The sequence below is a fragment of the Mirounga leonina genome, unplaced genomic scaffold (genome assembly GCF_011800145.1).
Source record: "Mirounga leonina isolate KUSES-001 unplaced genomic scaffold, KU_Mleo_1.0 Mir_91, whole genome shotgun sequence".
Taxonomy (NCBI): domain Eukaryota; kingdom Metazoa; phylum Chordata; class Mammalia; order Carnivora; family Phocidae; genus Mirounga; species Mirounga leonina.
The window spans coordinates 33,928,179-33,942,275 of NW_023270839.1; the positions used below are offsets into that span (position 1 = coordinate 33,928,179).

Sequence of the window (14,097 nt, forward strand, 5' to 3'; positions counted from 1 at the left end):
TTGTGGCAACAGAAATTTCAGCTGCCAATTTTAAGTATTTCGTATATACCACATAAATAATTCAGTATTAAGTTCAAGGCAGTTTTATGAATTAGAGGATTTTGAAGTCAAAATAAGATTCCTTTTCCAAGCCCTTCCACCCACAATATCATATTCATAGGACTAAATATAAACTTACTTGGGCTGTTAGAAAGGTATCATCTTCACCTTCTTGAGCTTCAATTTCCTAAGTAAAAGGGTATACAATAGCTTTGCTTTACAAAATATCTGGGTAACATGAGAATGCTTTTATGCTCTATCTAATTATCACTTGCCTTGTGTTCTGTACAGTGTCTACGATACCATGGGTACTAAGTCAATGCTTAATAATGCAGACTATATTTTTTATGCCAACATAAAAGAAGTCACATTGAGAGAGAATTAGAAAAATCTCTTGAGCCCTTCATTTATTAAGCTAGGTAGAATGGAAGTATTCTAAGCATGATCATTAACTGTACTGACTCCCTCCCTAATCCACTGGTTTTCTTAAGACATACTAACATATTTCAAAGCAGGACAAATGGTCTCTTTCAGTCAAAGAAAGTATCTTTTAAATTATATGTCTTTAAATTAAACTTTCCTAAGTAATTCCCCACCCTTGATAATAACCAAAGAAATGCAAGTTAACCTTTTAGATCTACTAAAGTAGCAACAGATAAAAAGTTACCATCCAGTACTGTTGGCAAGATCAGAGTGAACTGATACACTCATCCATAGTGGAACAGAAAACAACTTCAATGTAAATGTCCCAAATCAAAGGAGTGGCTATTCAGTCTAGTAAGTTACAGTATAACACACGCATTATGAAGTTATCATGATACATTATATGAAAACATTATATAGAACAAATAGCAACTAAAGGCATAATAACTATTCTGTACAAATATATACAAATGTGGAAGATCATAAGCCAAAATTTAAAAGCTAGTAGGATTTCAGGTGACTTATAAATAAATTCAAAAATATATTTTCTGAAAATTCTCAGACTTCCACATTGAACTAGAAGAAATACTTTTTATTATTTATTACTTAATTTATCTGTTCACATTTTAAAAAAACTGTCTAAAGACCTGACTTTCGATGTCCTCTTTTTCTATATCTTCTATTGCTTCTGCCTCTATTAATTCATGAGTTCTCTTGTTTTCTTCTGCAGAAAGTAACTCCTTGGAATGTACATTTTCTTCTTCATTTTCACCAAATTCTTCAGAGTCCTTTAGTTCGTCATTTCCATCTTGTTCATGTGCCTCTTGATTCTCCAATTCACAGTCCTTTTAATGGTAAGAAAATTTGGTACAACTAGAGGCAAAGTACTATAGGCTATCCACCAAACGTTTTTTTTTGGTAATTTACATGTCTACATGTTTTAAATTTTACCATATTTTGACATTATTCCCAAAGTTCAATCATTTGACCCTATATATTAACTGTGTCTTTAAAAATAGAGGGAGTCAAATCCCAAAGTCATTGAACCATGCATCTAAGTTCCCAAATCTCTCACACTGAGATACGCACTAACTAGATTGCTACTAGAGATGGTCTCAAATTCCAGTTATTTAATATTTACCAAGTCACATTCCAGAAGCTGTCCTAGAAGATAAGGCTTCACAGAAATGACTTGATTTCTCCATGTGCCATAGTTTGATTTAACTTCAAAGACTCTGCAAGTCTTACATATTATAACAAAGTTTATTTCTAATTAGTAATAAGGCACCCCAACTGTTACATTCCGTTCTTGAAAAAAATGCAAATAATTAAATGTATTTGTTTTAAAATCTATCACTGTGCCACAATCCCAGTTAGGCAGGGGAACACAGGTTGGGGACTGTCTCGGTGAAGGAATTGTTTGCCCTTCAAAGTTTATGGACACACAGTGCTTCAGTAGAAACAAAGAAAAGCAGCAATCTAGTTAGTTTCCTCTTTAACTGCAAAGAAAGGGTTGAAAGCAATGAACACTCTTCCCCCTTCCTTATTCTACGGTAAATATAACAGATTTAAGAAAAGTCTTCTGGGTTAAAAGGGGAAAAGGGTAGGGGCATGACTATTAATCATTCAGAGCTGAACTACAGTGAGGAAACAGAAATTTCTGGGGAGGTGGGCAAAGAAAAGGAACAGGATTGTATGGGAAGGTGGAGTGCTTGGGAGCAGGGCATCTCTGGGACAGTAGGTTTAACCAACCTCACCACGTATAAGTAAGGGAACACTGGAGGTTGAAAACGGAGTAGGGGACTGTGTAACAGTCCCTACTTTTTGCATTTACTAATGCAAAAAAAAAAAAAAAAAAAAAGCAACCAAGGGAAATCACCAAGGGAACTTTATCTATTCTGAAGTGCCAACTCTGACCATTCTCCTCACCTATAAATGAAAGCAATTACTACACTATTCATGTCTAGGCAATAGGTGATATTTATTCACCACTACTGTATAAATTCCAGAATTACCAATTCTGAGAGATAAGTATATTCACTTATTTTCTATCAAATACATCACATATGCCAGTACCTCCCCAAAGTGAAAAAGGAAGTAGAAAGAAGAAACTGAAGATTTATTTAAATCAGATTTTTTTTAAAAAAAGCTCTTTTGTTCTTCTAGACATTATGACCAGGCTCATTTAATAATCACATGAAGGTATCCTTTGCAGCACATACAAAAGACAGTACTATTATGCTAAATAGAAGCATATATCACCTCCTAACATTTCAAATGAATGTAAGATTTTTATGAACTGAAGAGCTAAAAGTTAGACATTTGAAAATTAAAATGTTTTTACTAAGTCATAATGTTTTTCCAGCTTATGAATAATTTTTGCTTAATCATACACTCACTAGTGAAGACACCTGGAGAAAATAAGAGCAAAGGAACAAACCTAAAGGAAGATATATCACAAGGATAACAGAATAGAAAGACTGGAGAGTTTTGAAAGGCTCAAACAAAAGCTGATTACAGGCAAGCAATCATCAATTTTAACAGCTCCCTGGGCAAGGATTTCCTAAAATTATCTGATTTCAGGGTTAAGTCCTCAACCATACGTTTCTTTCTCTCTGTGCGTATGTACCCTCAAAGTGCAAGGTGTGAAGTGTGGGACGTGTGGTACGCTCTGTGGTCTGTGTGTGCATGTAACGTGGGGAGGGTAGAGAGCTAAGCAATAGGAGAGATGGTCATGTGAATGGACATGAGCTGACTTCATGGTAGAGCACACAGACATCCAGAGATGTTATGACCACATGGACTTAACTGTACACAGAAAACAGAATATATGGGGTATAAATGTACATGATGTAGGAGGAACTGTGCTCATTTAAATAATTCCTGCAAATGCCACACTACTTAAGACCTAATGATCAGTAAGTAGCAGATCACATCAGTAAAAAAAAACAAAAAACAAAAAACCTGTGATTAAAAATAACTTATAGAACTGCCACAACTGCAGTTAAAACTGTACACATTATTTTTCTGGCTGGTCAGTTTTGAAATACATTCATTTGCAGCCAAAAAGGGCAAAACGAATTTCTTAATTTGCTCTTTACTAAGTAGCAACACATCAGCAATCTTCTCTCTCCATTTTAAGGACTACATTAATCTAAGTTCTGTATATTTTATAAAGAAGCTAAATGCAATCGGCAGATGAAAAATAAACTATCAATACCCTCATTGCAGTACCTTGTCTAGGAACTAACATATCATTTGTCTTGCAGCTGTTCCTCTGGCCCCTACATCTGATTTCTACTTCAAGGCCTGGACAAACATTATTTTTAGCTCTATGTCTCATTTAACTAAAGACAAAGTCATTTATTATATTTCTCAACTATGATGAGATTGACAATACTACATTAAGTCTCTATCTTTATTTTACCTCCATACTTCAGGATCTATTATTCAAGTAAAATGCATGAATTCATCATGCAAAATAAACGTCTTAACCTGAGTAATTAACACTTTACCTTGACAAAAGCATCATCTTCCACAGAAGCATCTCCACTCAACTCATCTGCTTCCTGTTTTTTACCTGCGAAAGAAGGAAAATGGGCTAACAACCAATATTTTATTACTTTAAGAGTAAAAAACATTCAGAAGAGTTTACCCCACGGTATTGATCACTCTCTACTCCCAAATCATCTGACAAAACTAATGCGAACTGCTTGTAAACCACCTGCTCATAGCTGTCCCAAACAAAAAACCTTTTTTAAAGAACATCATGCTGCTTCACTAAAATAAACTGCACAAGTAATCTTAATACAAACCCACCATCTTAACTGACTTGATATATATAATACATTTTTCTTTATGCCACTCAAATTCTCTTCTCTTCAATTCTCCCAGAAGTAGCAGCACCTTTCAATGGTGTTCTGAATCTATCACCAGATGTCTGATAGCTATGTTCAAGACTCGCGTCCCCCACAAAGCTATCCCTAAGTACTACTCTTCAACAAGCTTTCTCTGAAATAAAATTCTCATGCTTTAATCTACACCTTACAGTCCATCAGTTGATTAAATATTGCCTTGTACTCTCAAATACATCTTGCTTCACCATTTAGAAAAGAAAATTCCTTTAGTACAAGTGACTGCTTTTAGCTTATTTTGGTATTTCTCCAAAGGCCTAAATATAAATGGTGCTGGGCACTTAACAAAATGACTGATTTAACTGATTTAAGGCAAGGAGAAATTACTTCAGACTGAAAACTGTTAATAGCCTCCAGATAGACTACAGGCCTCCCCCACCCAACTCGCATCTTCAAACTTTACAAATCAGTGGTTGGGACTTTAAAAATGCTTTCCACAGTTAAAGAAGTATGTATTTTCCACAGAGCCAATGCTAAAAGTTTATGTTTTCAGGCCACTTCACAAAAACCTACTGAATAAACCATGCATCAGAAATGCTGGAAACACAGCTGCTAAAACTTTAATATATATTTTTTTTAATTCATTTTGAAATGTGAATGGATTTCTTTCCTGAGGCCAACTAATCATCAACTTTTCCCTTTGTCTAAAACAGGAACTGCCATGTACCTATCTCAAGCTTCTGTGACTCTCACGGTAGAGAGTTTAGGTTTAAGGTGGCTGTAAAAAAAAAAAAAAAAAAAAAAAGTCAGTGTACCTTCCTTTCCCTAGTCTCCTCAACAGCCTCTATCTTCCATGTACTCCCAATTGGAAACCCTTTCCTTGAAGGAGTAATAAAAAGGCAACAAGATTCTGATCCTTCCAGGTATGTGAAAAACAAAATCAAGAGTGGAGATTTTTTTTTTAACCCACTGAGGTAAAAGAGGGCTTGTCCCTGTCTCTTAAGGGCTTATATGAATCAAAAGAGAAAGTGTGGAGCCTGTGTGGTATTTGTTTCCCATATGGAATGTTGGTGTGTGTATTTTAGGGAAAATAGAAATTAGAAGTTACTACAGGGACAACTAGCAAAGTCTGCTGGTCAGAAAGCATTTATTACTATATTTAAAAAAAAAAAAGTGAAGATGTTTCTTCCCTGAAAACAGTATCAGATGAAAAAGAGCTCACTAAATTCTTCCATCACAAAATAAATAAATAAATAAATTCTTCCATCACATTTAGAGGAAGTTCCATGGTATAAAACCTTAAAGATGCTTCTTTTTGGGAGAAATAAGCTTTTTAAAAATATAAGACCCCAAAACACACCACCAAGTAATCTACAGAGTAGAGCTTTGGGGGGAACTCATTTGCAAACAGTATTTACTCCTTACAGTTATAAACTGCCTTACAATTTACAAAGCATTTAAAAAAAAAGTTCAGTTGATTTTCCCAAGCACCCTATGGTACTTGGGGCAGGTAATCACAATCTTAGGAAAGAGAAAATGAGCCTGAGACGTTAAGTAGCTTGCCCAAAGCTACTAAATGGCACTGTCAGAACTGGAAGCCAAGGCTTTTCATTTCCAGTCCTAAGTTCTTTCCACTACATCCTAGTATGACCTACTTAAAAGACATTATCCTAGTAAGGCGTGGTTCATTAACTCAGTTTAAAGATATTATCTTTGAAATGGCAGCCTTCAGCATAATGACAAACTACATATACTTTGCAGACTCCGTGGTGAATTTCACTTGCTTTAGTTTACCTAAAGGAAAACCAAATTGCACCACGGCAACAAAAACAACACTGGCAGTCACAATCACTGCTTAAGTGGCTTCCATGGTCCAGGCACTAGGATAAACGTTTTATATACAGTAATGTATTTATTTAGTTTATCGTCCTAACTACTCTGAAACTATTATCCCCAGTCTATAAAAAAGGAAACTGCTGCTCAAAAGCTAATCAGATTACAAGCTAGTAAAGGCAGTGCTTCAATTTATTTTTATTTTTATTTTTTAAAGATTTTATGTGTTTGTCAGAGAGAGAGCGCAAGCACACAAGCCGAGGTAGTAGCAGGCAGAGGGAGAGGGAGAAGCAGGCTTCCCGCTGAGCAGGGAGCCCGACTCCAGGACTCCATCCCAGGACCCTGGGATCATGACCTGAGCTGAAGGCAGATGCTTGACTGACTGAGCCACCCAGGCATCCCAGCAGTGTTTCAATTTAAACCCAGGCCTATTCCCACCTCTCAAAATCCACAAAGCCATTAGATCTGTGAGTGGCTACAACGTGCCAGTTGTTAATGCTATCTCTTTCAATGTAAACAGAGGCTCCAAAAGTCACATCTATAAAATGTTTAAAGGTAAGCCTCCAAGATTATGTGACCTGCCCCATGACAAACAGACCACAAGAGGCAGAAGTGCACAAAAAGGTGCAACTGTGCTATGCCTTACTCTTATAAACAGCCGTATCACACGAAAGCACTGGACATTTAATGTATCAGCTTGTAAACATAAAAACCATGAGGACAAGATTTTCAAACATACAGTGATGAAACTGTAGTAATAATTTGTTAGGTACATAGTGTTTAAGAAAACTGAAATTTTACCCTCTTCAGAAACTGATCTTTAAATTTTGAGAGAGTATAAGAAAATTCTGGTTGGTGTCTCAGGAATGAGCTGACACCATATTTTATTCTGCATATTTAGAATGAAGTCATGAACAAACTTTATAAAGATGTCTTTGATCATTCCAAAACACAAACAAAAAACCCCTGAAATTTTACACTCTAGCTTTTGACTGCTTTCATAATCTGTAAATTTGGGCTTAAATTTATACCTGTTGAATTAGAACCTATGTTGTAATTTCTTCTTTTATGAAAAAAGTATCATCCTTCCCCCATATAAAATATAACTCATGTTTTAAAAAATTCTGATGATCATCATCTAGCCCAGAACCTAGTACAATGTTATAAAATGAGCAGACAGATTTCCTGACTGATAATGGAGTAAGTCCCTAGGTTGGATATAACAAGGTCTGGATTTCTATTCAGCCCTCAATGGGACAAGAAGAGGTGACATGCCAGCCAAACTAGCACCTTGTGCAGCCACATCCTCTCAGTTCTAAGTCTGTAAACTCCCAACTTCAATGATGCTAAAGTACCTCCATGGATTCCCAACTTATGTCACAGATGAGAAATAACTTAAAAGAAAAACCAAATCCCCCTTAAACTCCAACAAGCAACACCAACCACCTTTGGCTCTTTTTTGTACAGTCAGTAACCATTTCTATTTCCAGCTCCCATTTAAGCCTGGGCTATCAAAACTCCTACAGCAAATCAATCAACTAATCTTCAGTCCTTCAAAGACTCAGGCACGTGCCACAGGAATGTGAGTTGGTGCAAAGAAAAGTGGTAAGACCAGGATGAGGGTGCTAACTTAAAAGTTTAATGTAACCGAAGCCTAACTTTTTTTTTTTTAATTTTTAAGCAACATCTACACTCGACATGGGGCTCGAACTCACAACACTGAGATCAAGAGTCGCATGTTCCACCGACTGAACCAGCCAGTCACCCCTGAAGCCTAACTTTAATGCTTTGAGAAACAAAACTAGAAAATAAACTGAGCAGTAAAGATAGTCTGAATAACAAAATACAAATGGAAGCAAAATTAACTTATCACATTTTAAACTATCACAGTAGTAACACATGGCTATTTTTGAAATTACATAACTCCACATAAAAATACTGCAATACTCTGCGTGATTTTAGGGTCTAAAGTAAAATGGCAAAGCAAAAATGTATACACCAAAGGAAGATGATGCTAGAAACACTTCCTTATTTATGCAACATAAATGTGTACAGGTCCACAAGTATTTAATTTTTAGAATTAAAGATAATTCAGAATTTTCAGATTTTAGAAGAGTATGACGGTATATACACCATTTATTAATCTACATTTCCCAGTGGCTTCTGGAACAGGGTCTCTCAATCAATCACAGAAATATCTGTGCAATGAAACATGCATATTCACGCCAAATGAGATAAATCAAGACTATAAATAAATCAAGACCATAAATAGCCTCACTTTTGCCAACAAACTTAAGAAAAAACTTTCAATTTTCAGAACTTTTGTATTTCAGAATTATGAATAAAGGATTCTAGGTCATAAACTGGTTTTCTCCTCCAAAGGCAAAAGGTCCTTCTAAGGATTTGCAATTTTCCTTTTCAAGTTCAGAAATATGTCCAAAACAAAAACAAAACAAAAAACTCCACTCAAAAAGTAGATTTAAAGTAATTTTGCCCAAAAACTTTGTGACTTGATTAACTCTTCCCCATAAACATTTACAAAGCTATCAACTATACAAAATGTTTAGTCATAAAATTGCTGTTTGACAAATAATACATTATATGTTAAAAAAAAAAAAGACAGTAGGAAGGGGAAAATGAAGAGGGGGAAATCGGAGGAGGAGACGAACCATGAGAGACTATGGACTCTGAGAAACAAACTGAGGGTTCTGGAGGGGACGTGGATGGGGGGATGGGTTAGCCTGGTGATGGGTATTAAAGAGGGCATGTACTGAATGGAGCACTGGGTGTTATATGCAAATAATGAATCATGGAACACTACATCAAAAACTAATGATGTAATGTATGGTGATTAACATAATAAAATAAAATTTAAAGAATAATAGTAACAACAACAAAAAAATTGCTGTTTGAGAAGGGGGGCGGGGGGTGAAGATTCAGAATATAAGCCAACTGAACATGAATGTTTCCAGCAACAACCTCTCCCCAACTGCATGCAGTATCTTAAAATAATCAGACTATGCTTTGTGTTGTCTGCATACAACTGCATGTGGTTTTAGCATCTCTTCTATTAAACTGATGTTTTACTACTGAAATCTTTCTAAATGACCTTGTATGTTGTCTTAAACATTGCAATCATCCAATAGATTGTTTTATTATATTTTTAAAAATCTACTGCAGATAATTCACACTCATTGTAATAAATCTAGAAAATACAAAGTATGTATTTTTTATTTTTTAAAGATTTTATTTATTTATTTGACAGAGAGAGACACAGCGAGAGAGGGAACACAAGCAGGGGGAGTGGGAGAGGGAGAAGCAGGCTTCCCGCTGAGCATGGAGCCCGATGTGGGGCTCTATCCCAGGACCCAGGGATCACGACCTGAGCCGAAGGCAGACACTTAATGACTGAGCCACCCAGGCACCCCCAAAAGTATATTTCAAAAAATCTGTTAACTTTGTTGTCTAAAGATAACCAAACTCAACAAAGACACACACACACACACACACACAAAATACATGCACGCGTGTACACACAAGATTTTAATTTGAAAGGCAGCAAAACTGTAACTCAGTTTTTAATGGGTTATTCTTCTATTCCATCAACAGAAAGAAAATACTACTAGCTGACCCTAAGCCTCATTGTCAGAATCAAATAAAGCAATGTGAAAGTTTTTTGGAAAATGTAAAGTATACGAAACAATTTGCAAACTGACAAGCAGAAAGAAATGAATGAAAATGATGCCAAGCTTCAGGCTCTAGTCTAGAGCTGTCAGTGGTTCTTAACTCTACCTGCGTGAGAATCACCTGGGGAACTGTTAGAAAATAATGAAGTCTGTGCCCCCAACAGAGCAGCCAAAACCAAACCTCTGGGGAGGCAGGAGCCTGGTACCTGTATTTTTAAGAACTCAAGTGACTCTACCATAGAGAACCACTAGGATGACTGAGCATAAATAACTAAGAGGGTAGAATGAAAAGAAGGTACAAGGAAGATTATTGTTTTCAGCTTCTCCAGACTAGAGAAAATTTCAATTCTATCTGCCTTTAACAAAACACCACGTATGATGTGAACCTGTTTTAGTTGCTGAAAAGGGGAAAAAAAAAAATCCATAAACATAAATCTCCTATGAGTACATGCACATGTACATATACAACTTAGATCAACAAATAACACATGTGATAGATTCAGGTGATGGAATTACGGGCAATTTTCACCTAAAGTGCCTTTCTGGATTATGAAATTTTTTAATGAATGTATTTCCCTTTTATAATCTGGAAACAACATTGTAAAGCCATCATGCAAACTACTATTCCAAGGTACCAGATCTGCTACGTAAGACCAACTCAGGCTGTGGAGTTCAGGATGTGAGTAGTTAACTCCTAGAACCGCAGAACCTTGAGGCCCTTTTATATGACATATATGTGAGAACTATAGCATAGTTGATTAACCAGTAAATTCCACCCTTATACCCTAAACCATTTTTCAACCTCTTCATTAAAGTCATTTCTGATGCCACCAACTAATATTTCTTTTTCCCCTAATTCCTGGACAATTCATACCTTATTTTACATGAGTTTGTGAAAGAGGTGATAGTCTGAAGCCCTCTGCTCCTAATTCAGAAAGCCTAGAAGAGGACTAACTTGGGAGAAGCGCACTGTCTTAAAGTACTAGAAAATTTTCCCTACCCTGACACACATCACATTTGACACAATAAAACAGCTGAAAAAAGTACATGAGTGCTTTGATGATAAATATACTCCACCAGATAAATTGCAGAAAACAAGCTTCAGGTTTTAATGGCAGAGGTGAAAGGTCTGATTTGGTAATGTGAAAATGAGGCTGGGTAATATTCCAGCAAAAGTTATGAGGATTTCCAACCCAGCAACAAAGTGGTAAAGAATAAAAGGATGTTGCAATGCTTCACGTGTTCTGTGTTCTAAGAGTAAGGATGCTTTACACATCAGTGCCTAAGGAGGAGCCACGAGTGCCATTGAGAAATGTACTCTAGAAGATAACAGACTATTAATCTCTGATATACGAGCTTCCAACAAAGAAATAAGCAATTAAAATAAGCACCAAAAGATGTATTTTTAAAAGCAGTTAAGAAAGCCATTATATGGCCCTTAGGATTCATTCAACAAATATTTTCTGAGTACCTAATATGTGCCTAACACCATGCTAAGCATTACAGAGACTAATGTAAACAAAAGACTATGTCCTTACTCTCACAAACTTTCTAGCCTAGTGGGTATCCAAAAATATTTATGACAATTCTGTCCCCAAAGCTCTTCTCAATGCCACAATCTGATTAGTTTCCTTAACACCCAAGTTAAAAAAAAAGGCAAGAATTAAAGTCCATTAAAATAATGTATTATGTTAAATGCATTTTATGTGGTTTACTATATCCTTATCAGACACAAATTTTAGGAAGCTTTATACAGTAAGCATACAATTAATTACATTGTCAGAGGTATTTTCCACATAAAATTAGGCATTAGATGTTTGGATAAACCTATAACCCCAAATTATACTTGTTCCTACAGGAGGAAAAAAATCAGATTTCATGTAGTGGTTTGAACCTTACTAAGCTTGCATGTATTGCACACATTTCAACATCAATAAGTACTGCGTCATATGTAATTCCGAATACTATACTGATTAACCACATAAAATAACTTTTGCTGAAGTTTACAGGTGACTCTAAAGGTTGAAAATCAAAAGAATATGATATGCCATCATCAGGTAAAGCAAAAGAAACCTTAAATCTATAATCTCTAAAACAAGTTAATGAGGAGTTAGCTCTACCTGTTTAACTGCTTTCTTAACACACACCCAAATAATACGACAGTAAATCTTCCCGGTATAAAGCTTTCTTCTATGCTACTTATTAAAAAGTTCATAGCAAAAAAAAAAAAGTTCATAGCAAAGAAAGTTGTAAAAAGACTCAGAATAGACAACCAATATAAGCTACAAACTGTTTCATCATATTAACCGCATGCAAACAGATTTTATAAACAATATTAGAACTAGAACACTATCAACATTATAAGCACAAACTTGTTTTAAAAAATATTCTAAAATATAGTTAAGAATACAGATCCCTTTTCCTCTATTCTAAACACAAATACTGTAACATAAATTTTTTAAAGAAATAGTGACCCAGCATTTATAAGAGAATAAGGTTAATATTTCACCTAAGTAATTTATCCAGACCCATTAAGCTTCTCTCTTGCTTTCTTAACATCACTTAACTTTTACTTGATACCTTAAGATTACCATAAGAATTATTTTCCTGACAAGCTATTATATGCCGTATCTTGCTGATGTCAGCATGACCACCTCTAAGTAATCCCTTTCTTTGTTTTCCTTTTCTAATAATCTGTCCTAAAAAATATTTATACTGACTGAGCACCTATGAGTTTTACAGTTCCTTCCTTATACATCTATTTTAGTTGAACAGAAAGCATTTTTCTTCTGACTCCCAACCATATATAATCATTAAATTTCAGAACTAAGAGTCCTACAGATGATCTAGTAAAAATTCCAATTTTACAAAAAAAGGAAACAGACCACTGAAGGAAAGGTGGTATGACCAAGATGAAGTTATTTTCAAGGTCGATACTGTTGAGTAAAATAAGATTTGGAATGTAGTAATTCAGCAATTAGACTAAAAAACTGACATCACATTAAAATAATATTTAATTTCTTGAATGCTTGATTTTAAAATTTATTTTTAAATTTCCATATTCAAATTTGATTTTTACTATTTTTATAATTTTTATTTTTAACATTATTTTAAAACTTAATTTAAAATAATCTTATATATAAGCATCTTTAATTGCATGTTAATTCAAACCAGGTTCTCAGTTTGGGATTTACAGCATGTTCTTTGTAATTCATAGAATTTTCAGAACAATGATAAATGGAATTTAAGGAGACAAGAGCTATTTATCGTGCATGTCCTAGAATGAGTCTCATGAAGTACTCAGTAGTAGTCTGCTACCAACGAATGATTAAATGTTACAACTTCTAAAGACCACAAGACACCTTAATATCAGTGTTATGGAAAAATTAAAGTTCAAGTATCCTAATAATCCATGTAAAAGAAAAAAATTAACTGATTATATATATACACACACACATTGTATATAGATAAAGAAAAGAAACTTCTTAAAATTTCATGTTGCTGAAATTCTTTTTTTTTTTAATTTTTTTTTTATTTATTTGCGAGAGAGAGAATGAGAGACAGAGAGCATGAGAGGGAGGAGGGTCAGAGGGAGAAGCAGACTTCCTGCTGAGCAGGGAGCCTGATGTGGGACTCGATCCTGGGACTCCAGGATCATGACCTGAGCCGAAGGCAGTCGCTTAACCAACTGAGCCACCCAGGCGCCCCCTGCTGAAATTATTTCTAAGGGTAAGACAAATGAAGTTCCTAATAACTGAAAAAGAGAGAAATTAAAAATAGGTGAGAGTGACGATATCAGATGAGGTTTACTTTCAATGCTAAAATTGATAATCAGCTTGAAAAATCTGGTACTATGATTAATACACAGCATCTGTTAAACTATCTCAATGTGCTAAATAAATGACATGAATCAAAATCACTACAAGAAATGGTTAATTCCTGATATATTTATTTCCAGAATTTCTATGCTTCATTTTGAAATAACCTCTGGTTTGTCAGCATAGGCTTCTCAGCACAAGCTTCTCTCAACCCAGGGAAATGTATCTCTCAAAGTGATACACTGAGTCAGAGTTACATTAAGTAAGACACAGATCTTCAAGATAACTTTGTTATTCCTCTAAACTCCAGGTCCACCTCTGTCATTCCCATCCCACCCAGGAAATACTCCTTAGCCCTGTTCAATTTCCTCTAGCACAAAAGGGGGACTCTTGCAAACCTCTGAAGACTCAAATAGTGAAATGGCATCGAGATCTGCCTGGTCC

The 14,097-nt window shown here is 35.2% G+C and overlaps 1 protein-coding gene across 3 annotated transcripts in view; it reads right to left on the minus strand.

Annotated features, from left to right (window-relative positions):
* SLTM (SAFB like transcription modulator) overlaps positions 1-14,097 on the minus strand; it is a 42,831-nt gene that overhangs the window by 26,454 nt on the left and 2,280 nt on the right. For all 3 annotated transcript variants that reach the window (XM_034994474.1, XM_034994473.1, XM_034994472.1), the window contains exons 3-5: positions 3,978-4,042; positions 1,110-1,307; positions 179-226 (exon numbers count right to left, since the gene is read on the minus strand). In XM_034994474.1, coding sequence (XP_034850365.1) covers positions 179-226; positions 1,110-1,307; positions 3,978-4,042 — 311 coding nt within the window. The remainder of the gene's footprint in view (positions 1-178; positions 227-1,109; positions 1,308-3,977; positions 4,043-14,097) is intronic.